Source organism: Notolepis coatsorum (genome assembly GCF_963971535.1).
Source record: "Notolepis coatsorum genome assembly, chromosome: 10".
Lineage (NCBI taxonomy): Eukaryota > Metazoa > Chordata > Actinopteri > Aulopiformes > Paralepididae > Notolepis > Notolepis coatsorum.
In genome coordinates this window covers 72,488,526-72,506,900 of record NC_140174.1, presented here as the reverse complement: position 1 = coordinate 72,506,900, position 18,375 = coordinate 72,488,526, and the positions used below count along the sequence as shown (strand labels likewise).

Sequence of the window (18,375 nt, the reverse complement as noted above, 5' to 3'; positions counted from 1 at the left end):
AAAACGTGAAATAACATATAACGTTACAATGTACAGTTTCTAGTTACAGTAGTGACGCATGAATCGAGATAGTCCTAACAGTGTTTATTATTAAGAGTCAGATAGTCCTAACAGTGTTTATTAGTAAGAGTCAGATAGTCCTAACAGTGTTTATTATTAAGAGTCAGATAGTCCTAACAGTGTTTATTATTAAGAGTCCTAACAGTGTTTATTATTAATTAACGTCATAAACGAACTACCAGATTTATTTTGCACCAGGGAACTTGAAGGTTCCTGCCGCGCTCGCGGCAAAAGGGGGCTGGCTAGCGGCGTGGGGTCGTGGCCAATCAGAGAAAAGCTGAACACAAGTTGGTTGCCTTTAATATTCACGTGGCCCGGCAGGTGATGGGTGTATTTGTTTTTCGTTGATGGTGTACAGTAGGTACATGAGATGAGGTATATCTCGGAATGGCTTAAGAGCGGGACGCGATGGCCAAGTACGATAATATAACTCATCTTTGGTGCAAAATATCAAACCGTTTTGACCACTGACCTCTGGAGATTTTGGCAAGAATCGTCTTTTTCCATTTAGGCATTGGATGATTATGTTTTCCTGAAAATTGTACCAGTTATTGTCAATGCAATGGCAGGCCATACATCCTCTGAATAGTCTAGGACTCCAGTTTCTGGTTGTAAACTTTAATGAGGCTGTGATAAACCTAGAGGTCACATAGGACATTAAATAATATCATTACACATGAATATGATTGAACTCAAGAGCACGGGGAGAACATGCAAACTCCACACAGAAAGGCCCGGGATATACCCCACCTGGGTACCTGGCAACGCAGAAACCTGGTCCCCAAGCGGGCATCAAAACCCTGGACCTTCTAGCTGTGAGGCGACATTGTTAACCACTACACCACTGTGCCGCCTAGTCAGCTGAGGAGGCACAGCCATGGGGATAAGAGGCAGCTCCTGCAGCACAAGATAAGGACAAGACACTACTATGCAGACTCTTTTATCCCAGCTGGGATCCGTCTGCACAATGAGCTCCACAGGAGAGCAAATGGGCCTGTCTCTTAACAATTTACTTTGACAGGGAGGTTAATGTCTTCTACAGATGTATTAGGATTAAAGTCAGTCTCTGTATGGCATGACCAAGGCAAACTAATTACCCCATTATGCGATAATAAAGTTGACTAAAAACTAAATGTACCCCAGGGCAAGTTGAGCCAAAGGACCACTTTAGAAAATAAGTAAATACATTTTCATAAACCCTTTTATGCAGATGCATTATCATGTCAATTTGTAGTAAACATCCTGAACTATGGGTGGATGTACTCATAATAATAAATACATTTGTATATTATTATTCAAAATTATAAAGGAGACTTGACGTATAAAAAGGTTGATAATAGTAGTTGTAATAATCATAATAATAAATAAATTATATTATTATTATAAATGATAAAGGGAGACTGGCGTATAAAAAGGTTAATAATAGGGCGGCTAAGTGGCGCAGTGGGCAAGGCGCTCGCCACTAACGCAGGAGATGCTGGGTTCGAGCCCAGCTCTCGGCGTTGCTACCAGCTTGGCTGGTCGTTCATACTAACACAATTGGCAGTGTTAGGGGTGTGAAAGCTGGTGGGTGGGGATTGGACGTTGTGGACAGCGACTCCTACAGGTCGGTTGGTACGCCTGTACAGCAGAATCAGGAAGCATCGGGGGCAGCGTGAGCCTCCCACGCGTTACTCCTCGCCACTGAGAGATCTACAGGTGAAAAGATGCGACAGCTGCCTCCTCATGTACCAGAGGGGACACGTGATGCAAGGCTTGGTCCTCACTGCAGCCGACCAGTGGGAGGCATAGTCTAGCAACGTTCGAGACAGGGGAGGGGAGAATTGGCAAGGCGAAATTGGGATGGGAGAAAAATAGAAAAATAGGGAGAAAAAGTGAATAATAAAAAAAAAAAATAGTAGTTGTAATAATCATAATAATAAATAAATATATCATAAATGATAAGGAAAGAAGACTGACAAATAATAATGACGTTTACTTTAAAACAGTTGTGTGATCATTTACATTCATATCAGACAAGTTAATAGCAGCTAATCTAACAAAATAAATGTATTAGTAACGTGCAAGTTCATAGTCCATACGTTTAAGAAAGAAACAGGGGGGAAAACAGCATTGACTTAGTATTTACAGAAAACCGCTTACAGTGTGAGAAAAGACACAGTGGTAAAATACAAAGTATTCTTATTAATTTTCTTAAAAGTGTATCTTTAGTGTAAATTCACATTGCATCAGTGAAAAGTGGATTGTCAAACACCATCTTCTCGCATTCTGTCCTTCCAAGCCTTCCTTCTACTGGTCCATAATAGGATTCGTTTTTTAAACATTCTGTAGGGATCAGATCATCCATAGATAACCCAATCAATATGACTGATTTTATAGATATGGGGTAACTTTGTCACTTTATAATTTTTTTTAATGATATGTATATATCATATAGTACTTTCGCATGGATCCATGACGGTATACCTTGATTACCCTCAGTCTGTATACTTTCCAGCCCTAATTACAATCCATAAAATCAATTAAAATTGTATTTGGGTGTAATAACAAAATGAAAAACAATAAATTATAAATCTCATCGCTTCTAATGTTGGATCAGACCCACATTACGGATCTCTCCATTTAGTTTAAAATACTTTTTTTTTTTTTTTTAGATATTCTATCTTCATGATCACTTAAGGTCCCTACAAGAAATTGCACATGAAACCCCTTTTGAGACACTACTGAATCTCTGAGCCGCTTCTTTTCAGTGCAAGTTATATGTGACCGATGTAGACATCCGTTTGACAACACATCGTGCCGAAGCTCCAGTGGTGAAATACCAAATCTCACAGTGAAGCTCACAGTATACTGCATCCGAGGAGGCCCGACAATGCCCCCCACCCCTCCTCCTCCTCCTCCCACTGTCTATCCCTGTTGCTAAGACACCAGCATCTTGGCGGCGTAAAGCAGGATTCCGCCCAGGCTGGCGGTGGCGGCGATGGCGATGACCCTCACCAAGAGGAACTCCATGGAGTCCTCCAGCTTGGTGTGCAGCCGCAGGACCTGCCGCTGGGTGTCCTCGCGGCCGCCCGAGTTCTCCACCACATGCCTGGCCAGGCCGCGCTTCTCGTTGAGCGGCATCTGGGCTGCCATGCGCTGTTCCGCCTTCTCCTGGCTCAGGCCGTCCCGCTGCATTAGGCGCGACAGCTGAGTGACGGGGTCGCTGGAGAGGAACGGACAACGGGGGGGGGGGGGGATTTACGATTTAGTTAGGACGCCTGCGAGAGGCCTGGTTCACAGTGAGTCAGGCTAATAAAGGCGCAGTGGGGTGATGGGGGAAGAGAGGTACTCAGTAACGTGGGAAGCTATGGATCTAATCATGGCTAGCTTCTGTGACAAATAACCTCGAAATGTCACGTTCTAAAGATATCTGAGGCCTGTATAACTACAAACGGTCAAGAGAAAGATTATCTTGTGACCAGATTGCTGCTGGTTCAAACAAACAATAAAAGGGATAAACCGGTCCCATTTTTATACACTCCCAATTCAAAAACGTTAAGTAGAAGCTGATAGAAAGTACTGATTACTTTTACTGAAGTCGGCCATTCGTTTGAGAAATGATCAAGATAAAAAAACATCTATTTTCCACCATTAGAGAGATCTAAGATATACACGTCAAAGGTGAAGAAAGTCACATTTCAGAAATGTTAAATACAGGTGCTATAGATAACGTTTTATGTAGAGTACTCTTTTTTAAATAATACGTATTTATATTATGCATATTTATTCATGAATTTAGCATTTAAAAATGTTTTGCCGGTCCAAAATTAATGTTGTTGTTTACATGTATCCCCTGCCTACTTGCCATGTCCCCACATGGAATGCACCTGATTGGATAAATGACATGCTTGTACTCTAGTGCGACATCTAGTGGCTGAATGTTATCTATAGCACCTTTTCGTATTTGGGTAATCTCTCCGATACTCGCACTCTGTTTTAGCCAGGTAGCGGCTAGATATCGGAATACCAATATCTGTACATCCCGGTCAGTAACTGAAAATCTAAAAGAAGCTTGGTGACATAGAGAGGTCAGCTGTCTTACCAGTAGACAACCACCGTGTGGTTGAGGAACTGGGTGAGACGGCGGGTTTCAAAGAGGAGGGGCACATCCAGTACGACGTAACGGTACCCTGGGGGAGGGGGAGAGAAGGAGGAGCATGAATTAAAGCTGCAACAATTATTTTATGACCACTAGACTAGAGGACACTGTTTATACAGCACTCGATTCTCTTTCTCCCAGAATGAAAGCCTCGTCTTGTTTAGTCAAAGTGACAATTATAAATAAATCAGGTTAACATAAACATAACAATCCTGTCATAACTTAGCATGGATTACTAGACTAGACTTCAACTACACCTTCATCTTGGACATTTCCTGGTTGTTAAGTAGGTAAATACACCTACACACATAATAGTGATGAAATTAAGAAGGTAGCTGAAAAGAAGGACTTCTGATAGGACAGGTGGTCTTCAAGGAACATTATGGGAAATGCATAGTCTTCTCCAGAGTCAGACAACAAAATAGATACCAATTTCCTCTCTGTGTTCAGTAGAAAGCTATCCAGCAAGCTAACCTAGCTTAGCACTAATGAATGGAAGCGAATACGGACCACTAGCCTAGCTTAACACCTCTCCCGGAGTGTTAAGCTAGGCTAGTGGTTCGTATCTGCTGTATAGCTTTCTACCGAATGCAGAACGAGAGGAAATTGGAAATCTTCTCGTCTCTGATGAGTTGTTAAAGTGTAAATTCATGTGCTATATTTGGTCCGGTTCCAATAGTTTTAAACCAACAACATCACACAATACTTAAGGTACAATACAATAAGGTAAAACTGCGCCCCCTGGGCTATGCTGTCAAGTTAGGAATGGAATGATAAGACATCTCGCGAGTCATAATACATGACTACTCATACCTGCCTACTTGCGGGACAGATGATGTCATCATTGCAGGTATGTTAGCTAGCGATTTCAGTGTTTGCCATTTTTGCGAGATCGAAAGTTTGACCTTAGTTAAAGTTTTCATTGTGGCAGCGCTCAATCCGATGTTGGGTCCCTAAATTGACCCTCAGGCATCAAAACTTTGAGAACCCCTGTTTTACAGTATCCCATCCGCCATGGTACTGACTGGAAACCAGTGTTGCCCTCATCCTTAGCTGCTGTCCTTTCAAATTAAAAGTCTTCTAGCATTTCAGACACGGTCCAGCCTACTGACCTCATTATGACAAGGCTGCAGCTCCCAAATAATTTTTATTTTTCGCTGTGACAAAATGACCAATGAAAACTTGGTTGACCGACATTTGATCCGACGATTTGGGGGCAGCCCTAAAATGAACTAATTTGGGTCCCGAATGGGTTCCAATGTGTGGTCCTGAAAAGCTCAACTGGTAGAGCACGCCGGTAACACTGCTGAGGTTACAGGTTAAATTCTCACTGGGGCTACTCATGCTAAAAATGTATGCACCCGAAGCATTGAAAGGTGCTCTGAATAAAAGTGTGTACTTAACTGAGTGCACTTAACAGTGGTGGCATTCTCAGGGCTGTTGTATGAATCTCTCTATATTGCAATAATAACTCGGAATGTGATATTTCAGATTGTGATATAGAATTTTATATTCTTTTCTTCGTTTCTACTTTGTCACAATTTATACACCTAAGAATTATTTGTTTTGTTGTCATTGAAATATCTGTACACACCAATGTTCCTCATATTAGCCGTTTCCCTTCACTCAAGTTGTAGTTCAGAAGTACACAACATTGTCCAGGTGTCTTTGTGTCGTCGTCCACTCTCTCCTAATGCTAGGAATCAGAGAGAACCCTCCAATTAGTGATGTCACTGGGATGTAGAATCTGGGGCTGCTCCATAGACAATGGGCCTCATTCAACAATACTCTCTTATTATTTTTCTTATATTCTTGCTTACCTGTCTGTTTTTTTTTTTTGATCAAATTTTTTTATTGACACTCACGAAACACATTAACCACAATCACAATACATAGAACTTCACAAGAAAATAACAAAAACAATAATAATAATACAGACTAACAATTATACAGACAAGAGAAAAGAAACCAGAGTTCAACCTTCTAAATTAATTCCAAGGGGTACTATCTAATAAATGGTCTTTCCCAGTGTTCAGCCCCGATTCCCGGCCGTGTGACCCCATATTAATAAAACGTACATCTCCAACCCACCACAAGGACCATTTTTTGGGGGAACACGACCTGAAAACAGAGCAATGAACCTTCATGAAAAAACAAAAACCTGTAGAGGTGTTCCATAGACTCACAGAGACCGTGTAAAAGTGGCCAAACAGTGAAGAAATAGTTAAATAGCTGCCCCCCCATAATATCCCCAGCTAAACTCAAGATGACAAGACAAGGGACAAGACAGACAAAAACATTTCCTCCTCCCCCTCCCAAGAGACCGCCGGACTCACCCGAACACGCACCCCAACCCCGCTCAGCCGCACACTGCGGTCTTTACCTTCTCAGCTGCTGCGAACCACAGGTCAATTCCAGCCTGCCCCACCCCAATCACCCGGGCTGTGGATATCTCAAGATAAATCACATCCAATAGAGTTAGGGACCAGTTAATCATTGTAAGCTTCTCAGGCTCCTTCCATCTCATTGCTATTAGCTTCTTCGCTGCTGTGACGCCCGCTAGGACAACCCTTTTCAGTTGTACGGACGTGGGTAGTGTCGTTATATCGTTCAGGAGTAGCGTAACAGCTGTGAATGGGATAGTTAAGCCACACAGATCTGAAAGTTTGTCCGTTATTGACCTCCAGAAGCGGGCCACTGGTGGGCAATCCCAATACATATGCATATAAGTGCCAGTGGCCTTTTGAGAGCACAAAGTGCACCGAGAGTCGGTTATCAGTCCCATAGCAAATAGCTTCCTAGGTGTAAGATAGGTCCTATGAATATAATTAAAATTAATTTGCTGGTGATTGGGGTTGCGGGAAGATAATGCCACATTTGCCCAAACATCATCCCAGTCAAACTCGGGGTCCAACTCCGGGATATCCACACGCCAGATTGTATCCAATGATAAATTTTTATACGTGGATTGAATTAAGAGCGTATAAAAGTCGGAGACAAACCCTCTGGATGTCGTCCTGTCCACTATGAGCCTGAGGAAGGGGTGTGGGTGCAAGGCTTGAGCCCACGGTACGCCATGCGCCCTCAGTGCTGACCTTAGTTGAAGGTAAAGAAAGAAGGACTCGCCGGGAAGATCATAAAATTCTCTTAAGTCCTGAAACGCACGGAGGCCGTTCTTATCATAAATATCCTCCAGAGTATGCACTCCCCTCCTTTGCCATTGAGGAATATTAACCGGCTTGTGTCCAACAAGTAATTGCTGGTTATTAAAAATTGGAGAGTCCAGGTGCCAAGGGCATTTAACCCCACACGACCTCTGTACATTACGCCACGTTTGGATCACGTGAGTTATGATCGGTCCATACCTCAGCCGGCATTTCGCAATAGAGACAGTGGAGTACACTACATCCTGCAATCTTAGCGGAGACACCGCCGCCGCTTCTAAGGAGCGCCACGATACAGCCTCTACAGGGTCTAGCCAGCACATCAGAGGTCTCAGTGAAAAGGACCAGAAATAAAGTTTAAAATCAGGGATTGCGAGGCCCCCATCTTGTTTCCTACGTTGAGTAGTAGCCCTTTTGATTCTCGGGCGTTTGTTATTCCAGACAAACTTAGATACCATCGATTGTACCTTGCGCCAGTGGTCTATTGGAGGGGGCAGGGGGAGCATTGAGCTAATAAAATGTATCCTAGGCAGGATGTTCATTTTGATTATGGAAGCCCGGGCTTGTAAGGAGTTAGGAAGGGACGACCACCTGTCTAGATCCTGGCGTATTTTATCATAAGTACCCGTGAAGTTGTACTTAGTAGTTTGGTTCAGCGTGGGGAATATCTCTATGCCCAAGTATTTAAAATGTTCTACTATGGGGATATCAGCTGGTAGTCGTACCGCCTTGGCCAGTTCATTAAGAGGTAGGCAGGCTGATTTGTTCCAGTTAATCTTAAAACCTGACAATTTACCAAAGTCGTCGATTATCCTCAATAATTTTGTGGCCGACCGGGAGGGGTCGTCCATGAAAATCAGCAGGTCATCCGCATAGAGAGCAATTTTGTGTGGAGTATTGTTGACCATTATGGGGACGATGTCCTCCGATTGCCTAATAAATTGGGCCAAAGGTTCGAGGGAAAGCGCGAACAGTCCCGGGCTCAGAGGGCAACCCTGTCTAGAAGATCTGGAGACTGGAAAGAGTGTGGAACAGTTTTTGCCTGTCAGTATCATCGCAGACGGCGAGGCATACAGGACTTTAATCATATGAATAAAACTCTTTCCAAGACCCATGACCTCAAGTACCTTCCACAGGTATGACCACTCAAGTCTGTCAAACGCCTTCATGGCATCCAAAGACAGAACTGTGGATGGAGTTGTATTGTCTTTACTGTTATCGATTACATGCAACAGCCTCCTAAGATTATCTGCAGCCAGACGCCCCGGGATAAAACCAGTTTGATCGCAGTGTACCAATACAGACATAAATCTCTGCAGGCGACGGGCCAGCACCTTGGCAAACACCTTTAAATCTGCCCCGAGAAGACTCAAGGGTCTATAGCTACCACAATCATTGGGATCTTTGTCCTTTTTGAGAAGTAAAGAAATCAACGCCATATTGACATCTCTTGAGAACTCCCCTTGTTCGATAGCGTAATTGATCATATCGAGCATCAATGGACCCAGTTGGTCCCAGAAAGCTAAATACACTTCGGGTGGAATACCATCCCAGCCTGGCGCCTTACCCCTCTGCATTTCAACAATAGTCTCCCTCAATTCTACGAGAGTAATCGGTCTCCCCAGTTCCTTGGCCTCTTCCTCAGAAATGTGGGGTATCTCAAGCCCGCCAATGAACGAGTCATCCAGATTACCCTCTGAGCTATATAACTGTGAGTAAAACTCTTTAAAAGTGTCATTGATCTTTTTCGAATCAGTAGTGACTGCACCCTGGCTCGTCCTAATCGAGGGGATATCCGAGAATTGATCATTTGAGCGTATTTTCATTGCCAATAGATGGCTAGGTCTGGAGCCGTGAAAATAGTAATTTTGTCTTGTCCTATGTATCAAGAACTCAGACTGTTGTTTAAGTATGGAGTTTATTTCTTTTTTGACTATCTTACGTTGTGTGTTTAGTCGTTCATTATAGTCAGTTTGCAAGGATGCGTATAGGTCCGCATATAATGATTCCAGTCCTTCTAGCTTTTTTGACCGGGATTTTCGCAAATTGGAGGCAAATAGTGTGACATGACCCCTGATGAATCCTTTCAATGCGTTCCACAGGACCCTAGGGTCTTCTACTGTGCCAACATTGATCTGCAAAAATTCAGCTAGTTTACTCCTGAACTCAGAACAGAAGTCATCGTTCTTTAGCAAGGTCGAATTAAAACGCCATCTGGGAGCTCTTGCGGAGAGCCTGCCAAAGGTTGCCGTAAGGAAAATCCCCTTGTGGTCTGAGAGAGCCAAGGGAACCAATGAGACATCGAAACTATCAAACATATTAGGGGACGCGAATGCATAGTCAATTCGAGAGAAGCTTTTGTGTCTGGCTGACAGGTGAGAGTAATCTCTGAGGGTGGGGTTGCATAAGCGCCAGAGGTCTGTGAGCCCCGTGTCTTTGGCCCACATCCTGAGGGCCTTAGAGGCCCGTTTCTGGTCGCTCGTTTCAGAGGGCCCGGACCTATCCATCTCCGCATCCCAGCACGCATTAAAATCGCCACCCACAATGAGAGCGTATCCATTAAGTTCCAACATATTCTTCGTGATTGTATTATAGAACGCTGAATCAAATGTGTTAGGAGCATACAATGCTATTATAGCCATCTTCCTATGCAAGAATTCAACTTTTGCTATAGTAATCCTTCCCTCCGTGTCCGACCATACATCCAAGATTTTGATATCAAGGTTACGTCTTGTAACTATGACTACTCCTTTCGTCTTATCATCGGCTGAGGATGAGGAGATAACGTGATATTGCCGATTTGCCAGTCTTGACACGTCACCTACCATTAAATGCGTCTCACTAAGGAGAGCAAGGTCAATATTTCTCCTCTTCAATAGCCAAAGGACACTGGCACGCTTGTGTGGGGCGTTAAGCCCTCCTGCGTTCCAAATTAAAATATTCAATTTAGCCATGGTCGAGCTTGTATAAGTGCGTAGAGAACATACCCGTGCAGCCAGGCTGAGTACAGAGGTGCCGATCCCGGCGGGCCCGGACGGTCAATCCCAGGAGTTCAGAGGAGGAACACTTACACACATATAAGACAACAATACATAGAACACATAAAAATACCACCCCAGCTACAACCCCCCCTCCTTCTACTCTAAACCCTAACCCACCCGTCCTACTATAAGTTCCCCTATACCCACTCTCCAATCCCCACCCTATGCCCCATCCACTGAGGATGGTCATCTTCCTATCACTTCCCACTAGAGACATGGATCAATAAGACGCTCCCCACTCCCACCCCCCTCTAGATAAACCCCTGAGTAAACCCCCACTAGTCCAATAAACACAAATAATAATAAAATAAAATTCAATAAAGATATCGGTCGAAACCCACCTGAGCCCTGGCCCCAACATGAGACAACCATAATGGTAAAAATAGCCATTATTAAATAATAACTCCGCATCAACCTGCAGCCCTCCATTTCCGAATCTGCGCTTCAACATCACATTGTTATAGCCCAAAAAGGTATAGGAAAATTCAAAACAAAATTAAATTAAAGCATCCCAGCCGATAGTCTAAGGCAGGTTCGGGTCACAGGTTAATTGTGCAAAATTGTGTGAACAGTGTCAATTAAACAATGACAAAAAAAAAGGGAGGAAGGGAAAAAAAAGGTTATGGTCAAAGTGCATCCCTTTAGCCGTCCCTCTGATCAGGCACAACGGCTGAAATGACATAACCTATGTAAGAATAGAATTAAACACAATCATTCATTAATCAATCCGGGGATGGTAATAGGCAACACCTGACACCACCTGTCATCATACATTGTTTCAATAAAGATATCGGTCGGAGCAGTTAGTCCAAGGTAGAATCGGATCACACTTAAATCGCGTATACGGATGACATAAAAACAGCGACAGTAAGAAAGAAAAAAGGAAAGGAAAAGAGGGTAATGGCTATAGTGCAAGCCATATAATACATTGTTTCAATAAAGATATCAGTCGGAGCAGTTAGTCCAAGGTAGGATCGGATCACAGTTAAATTGCTCATTCAAATGCCATTAAAACAGCGACAATAATTATTATATAATTACTCAGCATCAACCTGTAACCATCTACCCTGGAGTCTGCATATTAATGTATCAACGTTATAGCATAAGTGGCTCACGGAAAATTCAAAACAAAATTAAGGCGAGTCAGCAGTTAGTCCAAGGTAGAACCGGATCACATTTAAATCGCGCATATAGATGACATAAAAACAGCGACAATAGGGGGAAAAAAAAAGGAAAAGAGGGTAATGGCTAGAGTGCAAGCCATATAACCATATAGCCATGAAGTGCAAGCCATACCCGACCCAACCTGTTATCAAATATTGTATATGCATATTCAACCGACCTTGGCATCTACTTTGGATCACCAAAGCTCAAAACAACCTGGATATAAAAATAAAAAGCATATCAGAAGTTAGTTAGGGATTCGGTCACTCTTGAATTGTGCAAACCAATGTCCCTTTGAACAGCAACAGCAACCAAAATACGGTCTCAGCGCAGACCATAGTCGAAGCCCGCTGGCTAGCCCGAGGCTAGCGCGTAAGCTAGTGACGAATCCGGATAGCACGTTAGCCTACTATGTACATTGTTCAGCTAGCTCGTTAGCTTCCAAAGAGGCGATACACAAGTACGACCATGAGGTCAGCTTTAGCAAGTAACAGAAGTCATTGGGAAGCCCCGCTAGTTGGATGGGCAGAGGACAGTTAGCATGTCTGGGCATGACAGCAAGTGTTTGTGAATAGTCGACCTAATCAATGTATATAGGTCCAAACCGCCAAGTCACTCACCCTCCATAGATATCAAGCAACAGACTCGGGTGTCTCCGCGAGATATTCCTTCGCTTTAGCCAACGACCAAAACAAACGCTGACCACCGACCTTCTCCAACACAGATAATTTCGCGGGAGCGAATAACGTGGGCCTCAGGCCTAGTTTCCATAGCTTAGTCAGGACCACCTTGTACTCGGCTCTCTGAGCTTGAACCTCCGGTGTAAAGTCCTCGAAAATGGCCACTTTGTGATCGCCAAGCCTCAGAGTACCCCTTCTGGTACGAGCCGACCGCATGATGATTTCTCTCTGTTGGAGTCTGTTCAGCTTGACTATGATGGGCCTCGGTTCTTTGTTCACGCCGGGAGAAAACCTGCCCGCTCTGTAGGCCGACTCACAGATAGGAGGCATAGGGAGGACGTCTGTCCCTAGTAACTTCTGCAGCAGTTCGGGCACGGTCTCAGAGAGACGGCCTTCACCGCTGGTCTCCGGTACTCCAACAATCCTGACGTTGTGGCGTCTATCCCGGGACTGCATCTCCTCCATCGCCGACTGTAGTTTGTTGACTTCAGCCTGCCTAGCCAGCAGGGCGGATTCAAGACCCGCCATCTTCTCACACTGTGATGATACCTCCGTTGTTAGCATGGCTAGTTCGTTAGCATTAGCCGAAGAGGCAGCGTGTATCGCCTCCATCTTGTCTGTTAGCGGTACTACCGCCAGCCGTATTTCCTCTGATATCTCACGACGGAGGCTGATACAGAAATCCGCCAACACTTTCTTCTGTGCTTCAGCGATGCGTGCCTCAGAGTCTGCGTGTACTTTCTTCTGTGCTTCAGCGATGCGTGTCTCAGAGTCTGCGTGTAGCTTGGTCATGACCAAGAGCACAGCTTCGCTTAACTCCCCGACAGCGGGAGACGGTGCGGCCATGCTCGGTGTCGTGCCTAATTCTTTCATGGCTCTGGTTTCCACCCCCGCCATCGTAGAAAGTCGAAAAAAGTTGATGAATGTATACTAAGCACGACGACCTAGCAAACAGATAAAAAACAAATAAAAATAAAATAAAGACTAATGGGGAGAAACGTATATTCAGCACGGTAGAAGGGAGCTCATGTGAAACACGTCTACTCCATGATCGCTCAGCTCCGCCCCGCTTACCTGTCTGTTAAGAGAACAATAAGAAAAGCCACCGCCACATTCATCAAGCTGTTCTTAACGTCGAAATCTGTTCTTACCCAGGTCGGTTGCATGGTGAATTCCACTCATTCTTAAATTCAAATGAGTGTTCGCGCTAAAATTATTTGCATACAGACACGCCCACCATCTCCTTATAAGGTGAATGAGGCGTGTGTAAAACAGCCGAGTTTCAGAGTCTGATCGCTGTCTGATCAATTCAACAGGAAGCGATTTGCGACAGATCTCAAAATGACTACACACCACTCGCGACTCAGTGCATGTGTGTGTTCCTGTGGGTCACTCATCGCATGTGTGTGTGTGTTAATCTGAGACTTATACTTGTACTTATAGTTATACGTATACCGCGTACTGTATAGTGCGAAATAAATCGTTCCAGCAAAGTAGGCTTTGTCAATACTGAACGGCTTTGACGACGCTTGTCAAGAACCAATCGCGCAGTAGGTTGGGAAATACTGGAATGCGCTCAGAACTATAGGAGCAGAGAAGAGGAGAGGAGAGGAGATGTATGCGTTCTATGCGTACGGCCTGGGCAGCCAGCATCTAACTGTTCTAACAGCAATATATCATCCATTTCAGAAGAAGAACGCACGCAATAAGTTATAATAATAATAATAATAATAAGGCGGCTGGGTGGCGCAGTGGGCAAGGCGCTCGCCACTAAAGCAGGAGATGCTGGTATCGAGCCCAGCTCTCTGCGTTGGCCGGCCGTCATACTAACACAATTGGCAAGTGTTAGAGGGTGGGAAAGCCTGTGGGTGGGGATTGGACGTTGTGGACAGCGACTCCTACAGGTCGGTTGGGTGACGCCTGTACAGCAGAAACAGGAAGTATCGGGGGCAGCGTGAGCCTCCCACGCGTGATTTTTTTTCTGTGGCCTATGTTTGCGAAGACGCTCTTTGATTGGCTAGCCACGTACAGCGAAGACCCTCTCCGATTGGTTTAGCGCCGAAGGGTCTCTTCCGCCTTGTACATATATATTCTCTGCTTCAAAGTGGTTATGCTTTGGCCCTCTTTCGAAGTGGGTTATGCTTAGAGTTAAGGTTAAGGTTAGGGAACAACATATCAATTGTTGTTGAATATGCGGAAGAGACCCTTCGGCGCTAAACCAATCAGAGAGGGTCTTCGCTGTACGCGGCTAGCCAATCAGAGAGCGTCTTCCCAAACATAGGCTACGGAAAAAAATCACACGGCTCCCACGCGTTACTCCTCACCACTGAGAGTTCGAGCTGTCTGGTGAAAAGATGCAACAGGCTGCCTCCTCGTGTACCGGAGGGGACACGTGATGCAAGGCTTCTATCCTCACTACAGCCGACCAGTGGGAGGCATAGTATAGCAACGTTCAAGACAGGGGAGGGAAGAATTGGAATGAAATTCCAATTGGGATGGGAGAAAAATTGAAAAATAAGGAGAAGAAGTGGATCAAAAAAATATAATAATAATAATTATTGAAAAGTTCTGGGTTTATAAAGTCGTATTTGGGGGCAATTGACCAATGGTTTGCTTTCAACCCATGAACTCCTTCCTCTCTCACCTTTTTATATATATTTTTTTATTGTATCTATCTACTAAAACTGTATTGTATTGTTTGTTTTGTAAAGTGTCTTTGAGCATTAGGAAAAGCGCTATATAAATCTGATGTATTATTATTAGTAGGAATGGTAGGTTTTTTTTATTTTAATTTTTTTATCTTTTTCCCCCTCCCTTTTCCTCCGATTCAAGTTTCAAGTTTCTTTAATAGTTGTCATACAGAAGTACAGAATACTTTTATACAAAATGCTTCTTACTGTTACGCTCCAGAGACTGTGCTAGACAAGATAAGTATGAAATAAAATAGTATAGCATGTAATAGAAGTAAAAATAGAAGTCACAGTGTTCAGTATAGACATACTATGTACAATGTTCGATGCAGAATAGAAGTAACTGAGTTACCATACAATATACAATATACTATGCAATGTACTAATATACAATACTATATAGTGCAAAGCAGAAATGGGATGAGGTACAACGAACCCACACTGTAACTTTAGTGATACTAGATCACAGGGACTCGAACCCACACTGTAACTTTAGTGATACTAGATCACAGGGACTCGAACCCATACTGTAACTTTAGTGATACTAGATCACAGGGACTCGAACCCACACTGTAACTTTAGTGATACTAGATCACAGGGACTCGAACCCACACTGTAACTTTAGTGATACTAGATCACAGGGACTCGAACCCACACTGTAACTTTAGTGATACTAGATCACAGGGACTCAAACCCACACTGTAACTTTAGTGATATTAGATCACAGGGACTCGAACCCATACTAAATAGTGGGACTTATTGCATGAACAAATAATCACAGTGTTTCACATTTGGATCTAGCAAATAATAAAAATTGTTTAAAATTATTCAGTTTAAAAATAGTCATCAGTAAGAAGTAAAAAGTGCAATAGCCGACACATGAATTTGATAGGCAGTGTATAAGAGTAGGCAGGGTAAGAATAGTGCAGGTAAATACAAGTTGTGTCAGGATATCCCTGATGTTTCCTCTTGCCACTAGGTGGTAGCAGATATCTATCAGTGAAATGCCTGAGCAAAGAGATAGGTTTTAAGCTGTCTTTTAAAGATGTCTAGCGAGTTGGCTTCCCTGATGTTTTGGGGTAGTTTGTTCCATAGTTTTGGGGCATAGTTGATAAAGGCTGCATTACCGATCCTCTTTTGACTGCTTCTGGGAGCCTCTAGTAGTCCAGCAGCTGATGATCGCAGTGTTCTTGCTGGTGTGTAATTTATTAGAGTGTTGGCGATGTAGCTAGGTCCCTGTCCATTTAGAGCTTTGTATGTAAGGAGAAGCACCTTAAAGTCAATTCTAAATGTTACAGGAAGCCAGTGTAAAGCAGCTAAGACTGGACTAATGTGCTCTCTCCTTTTGGTTCTAGTTAGCAGTCGGGCTGCAGAGTTTTGGATTAGCTGAAGCCTCTCTGTGGTTTTCTTAGGGAGACCTGTGAAAAGTGCATTACAGTAGTCTAACCGGCTAGATATGAATGCATGAATTAGCTTCTCAGCATCGTTCTGATTAATAAATGGTCGTACTTTTGCTATATTTCTGAGATGGAAGAACGATGTTTTCGTCACTTTGCTAATATGAGAATTGAAGTTCAGTTCTGAATCTATGATAACCCCAAGACTAGTGACCTCAGATTTGATCCAAGGGGTTAGTCCCCCCAGGTTCTTTATTAATGTTTCTTTTCTAGTTTTGGAGCCGATAATTAGAATTTCAGTTTTGTTCTCGTTTAGTTTCAGGAAGTTCTTACTCATCCATTTATTTATTGCCAGTAAGCAGTCTGTAATGGAGCTAATCGCTGTATCATTTGGTTCTGCAGATATGTACAGTTGTGTATCATCCGCATAGCTATGGAAATCTACATTATGTTCTCTGATGATATCACCCAGCGGTAACATGTAAAGGGAGAAGAGTAAAGGACCTAAGCAACTCCCTTGTGCAACTCCATAGTTGTTGTCGTATATATCAGACATGTGATCTCCTAGTTTAACATAGAATTTCCTCCCTCTGATGTATGTTTTAAACCAGCCCAGCACATGTTCTGAGAAACCGACATGGTTTTCAAGACGATCGATTAGAATATCGTGATCGATTGTATCAAATGCTGCACTGAGATCTAACAGGATAAGGATGGAGATCTTATTCTCGTCAGAGTTTAGTCTGAGGTCACTGATTATTTTGGTGAGGGCAGTTTCAGTGCTATGATATTTTCTGAATCCTGACTGAAATTCTTCTAAGATGTTGTTTTCTTCAAGAAAGGAATTTATTTGAACTGAAACTATCTTTTCAAGTACTTTACTAATGAATGGTAGGTTGGATATTGGACGATAATTTGCCATTTCATTACTATCCAAGTTAGGTTTTTTTAGTAATGGCTTTACAACTGCTGTTTTAAAGGCATCCGGGAAAATACCAGTCCTAAGGGAAGTGTTTATGATATCTAGCACAGGGCTTGAAACACTATTAAATACCCGTTTGAAGAAAGCTGTAGGTATAGGGTCAATGTCTGAGGTGGAGGAGTTACATTCTGAGACAGTTTTGCAGAGTACATCTAATGTGATGCATGTGAAACTTCTCATGGTTACATTGCACGGTTTGTCGCAATCAGCTTTATTTCCATCATGAGTAATGCTGGCCCTGATCAAGGTTATTTTGTTGTTAAAGAATAGTGAAAGTTCTTCACACTTAACCGTTGATGACTGAGGAGGTGTAGGGACAGTGTTGAGTAGTACATTAATAGTGTAAAAGAGGATTCTGGAGTTTCCAGCATTTTCTGTAATGATTTTAGAGAAGTAATCTTTCCTTGCTAAGCGGATGGTTTTATTATAAGCAGTTAAAGCATCTTTGTATATATCACAGCATATGGTGGTTTTTGTTTTTCTCCATTTTTGCTCCGCTGCACGACATTTCCTTTTTTCTTTGTTGACCGTATTATAGTTTAACCAGGGCGAGGCTCTAGTTCTTATTTTTCTTTTTTAATGGGGCGACAGAATTTAATATAGATGACATTGCATCATTGAGATGTTCTACCATTTCATTTAGAGAGCTGTCATGATTGTGTGGTTCATGTAGTCTGATAAGATCAATGAACTTTGATTCAGCTTTGTCGTTTAAGAGCCTCTTTTTAACTATGATTTCTTTTTTTGTTTTAGTAAGGGTTATTTGAGTATCAAAAAATATACAGTGATGGTCGGAGAGAGGTAATTCAGTTATTGAGATATTTGTTATGCTTAGCCCAGTTGTTGTTATAACTAAGTCTAGTGTATTCCCAAGCCTGTGAGTTGCATTTGTTATATGCTGTATTAGGTCAAAGCTATCCAGTAGATTTTTTTAGTTCTATAGTTTTGGAGTCTGTTTTCTTATTAAAATGGATGTTCAAGTCTCCATTTAGGATCACCGTATCATATCCGGTAACACATAGTGAGATCAGTTCAGAGAGCTCCTGTATAAATATT

At 42.9% G+C, this 18,375-nt stretch overlaps 1 protein-coding gene across 1 annotated transcript in view; it reads right to left on the bottom strand.

The window, feature by feature from the left end:
- Nucleotides 1-2,022: 2,022 nt before the first annotated feature.
- dcakd (dephospho-CoA kinase domain containing) overlaps nucleotides 2,023-18,375 on the bottom strand; it is a 30,267-nt gene continuing 13,914 nt past the window's right edge. Inside the window, exons 4-5 of the mRNA XM_084323819.1 lie at nucleotides 4,145-4,232; nucleotides 2,023-3,265 (exon numbers count right to left, since the gene is read on the bottom strand). Of these exons, the coding sequence (XP_084179945.1) occupies nucleotides 2,980-3,265; nucleotides 4,145-4,232 (374 nt within the window). The 3' untranslated portion in view covers nucleotides 2,023-2,979. The remainder of the gene's footprint in view (nucleotides 3,266-4,144; nucleotides 4,233-18,375) is intronic.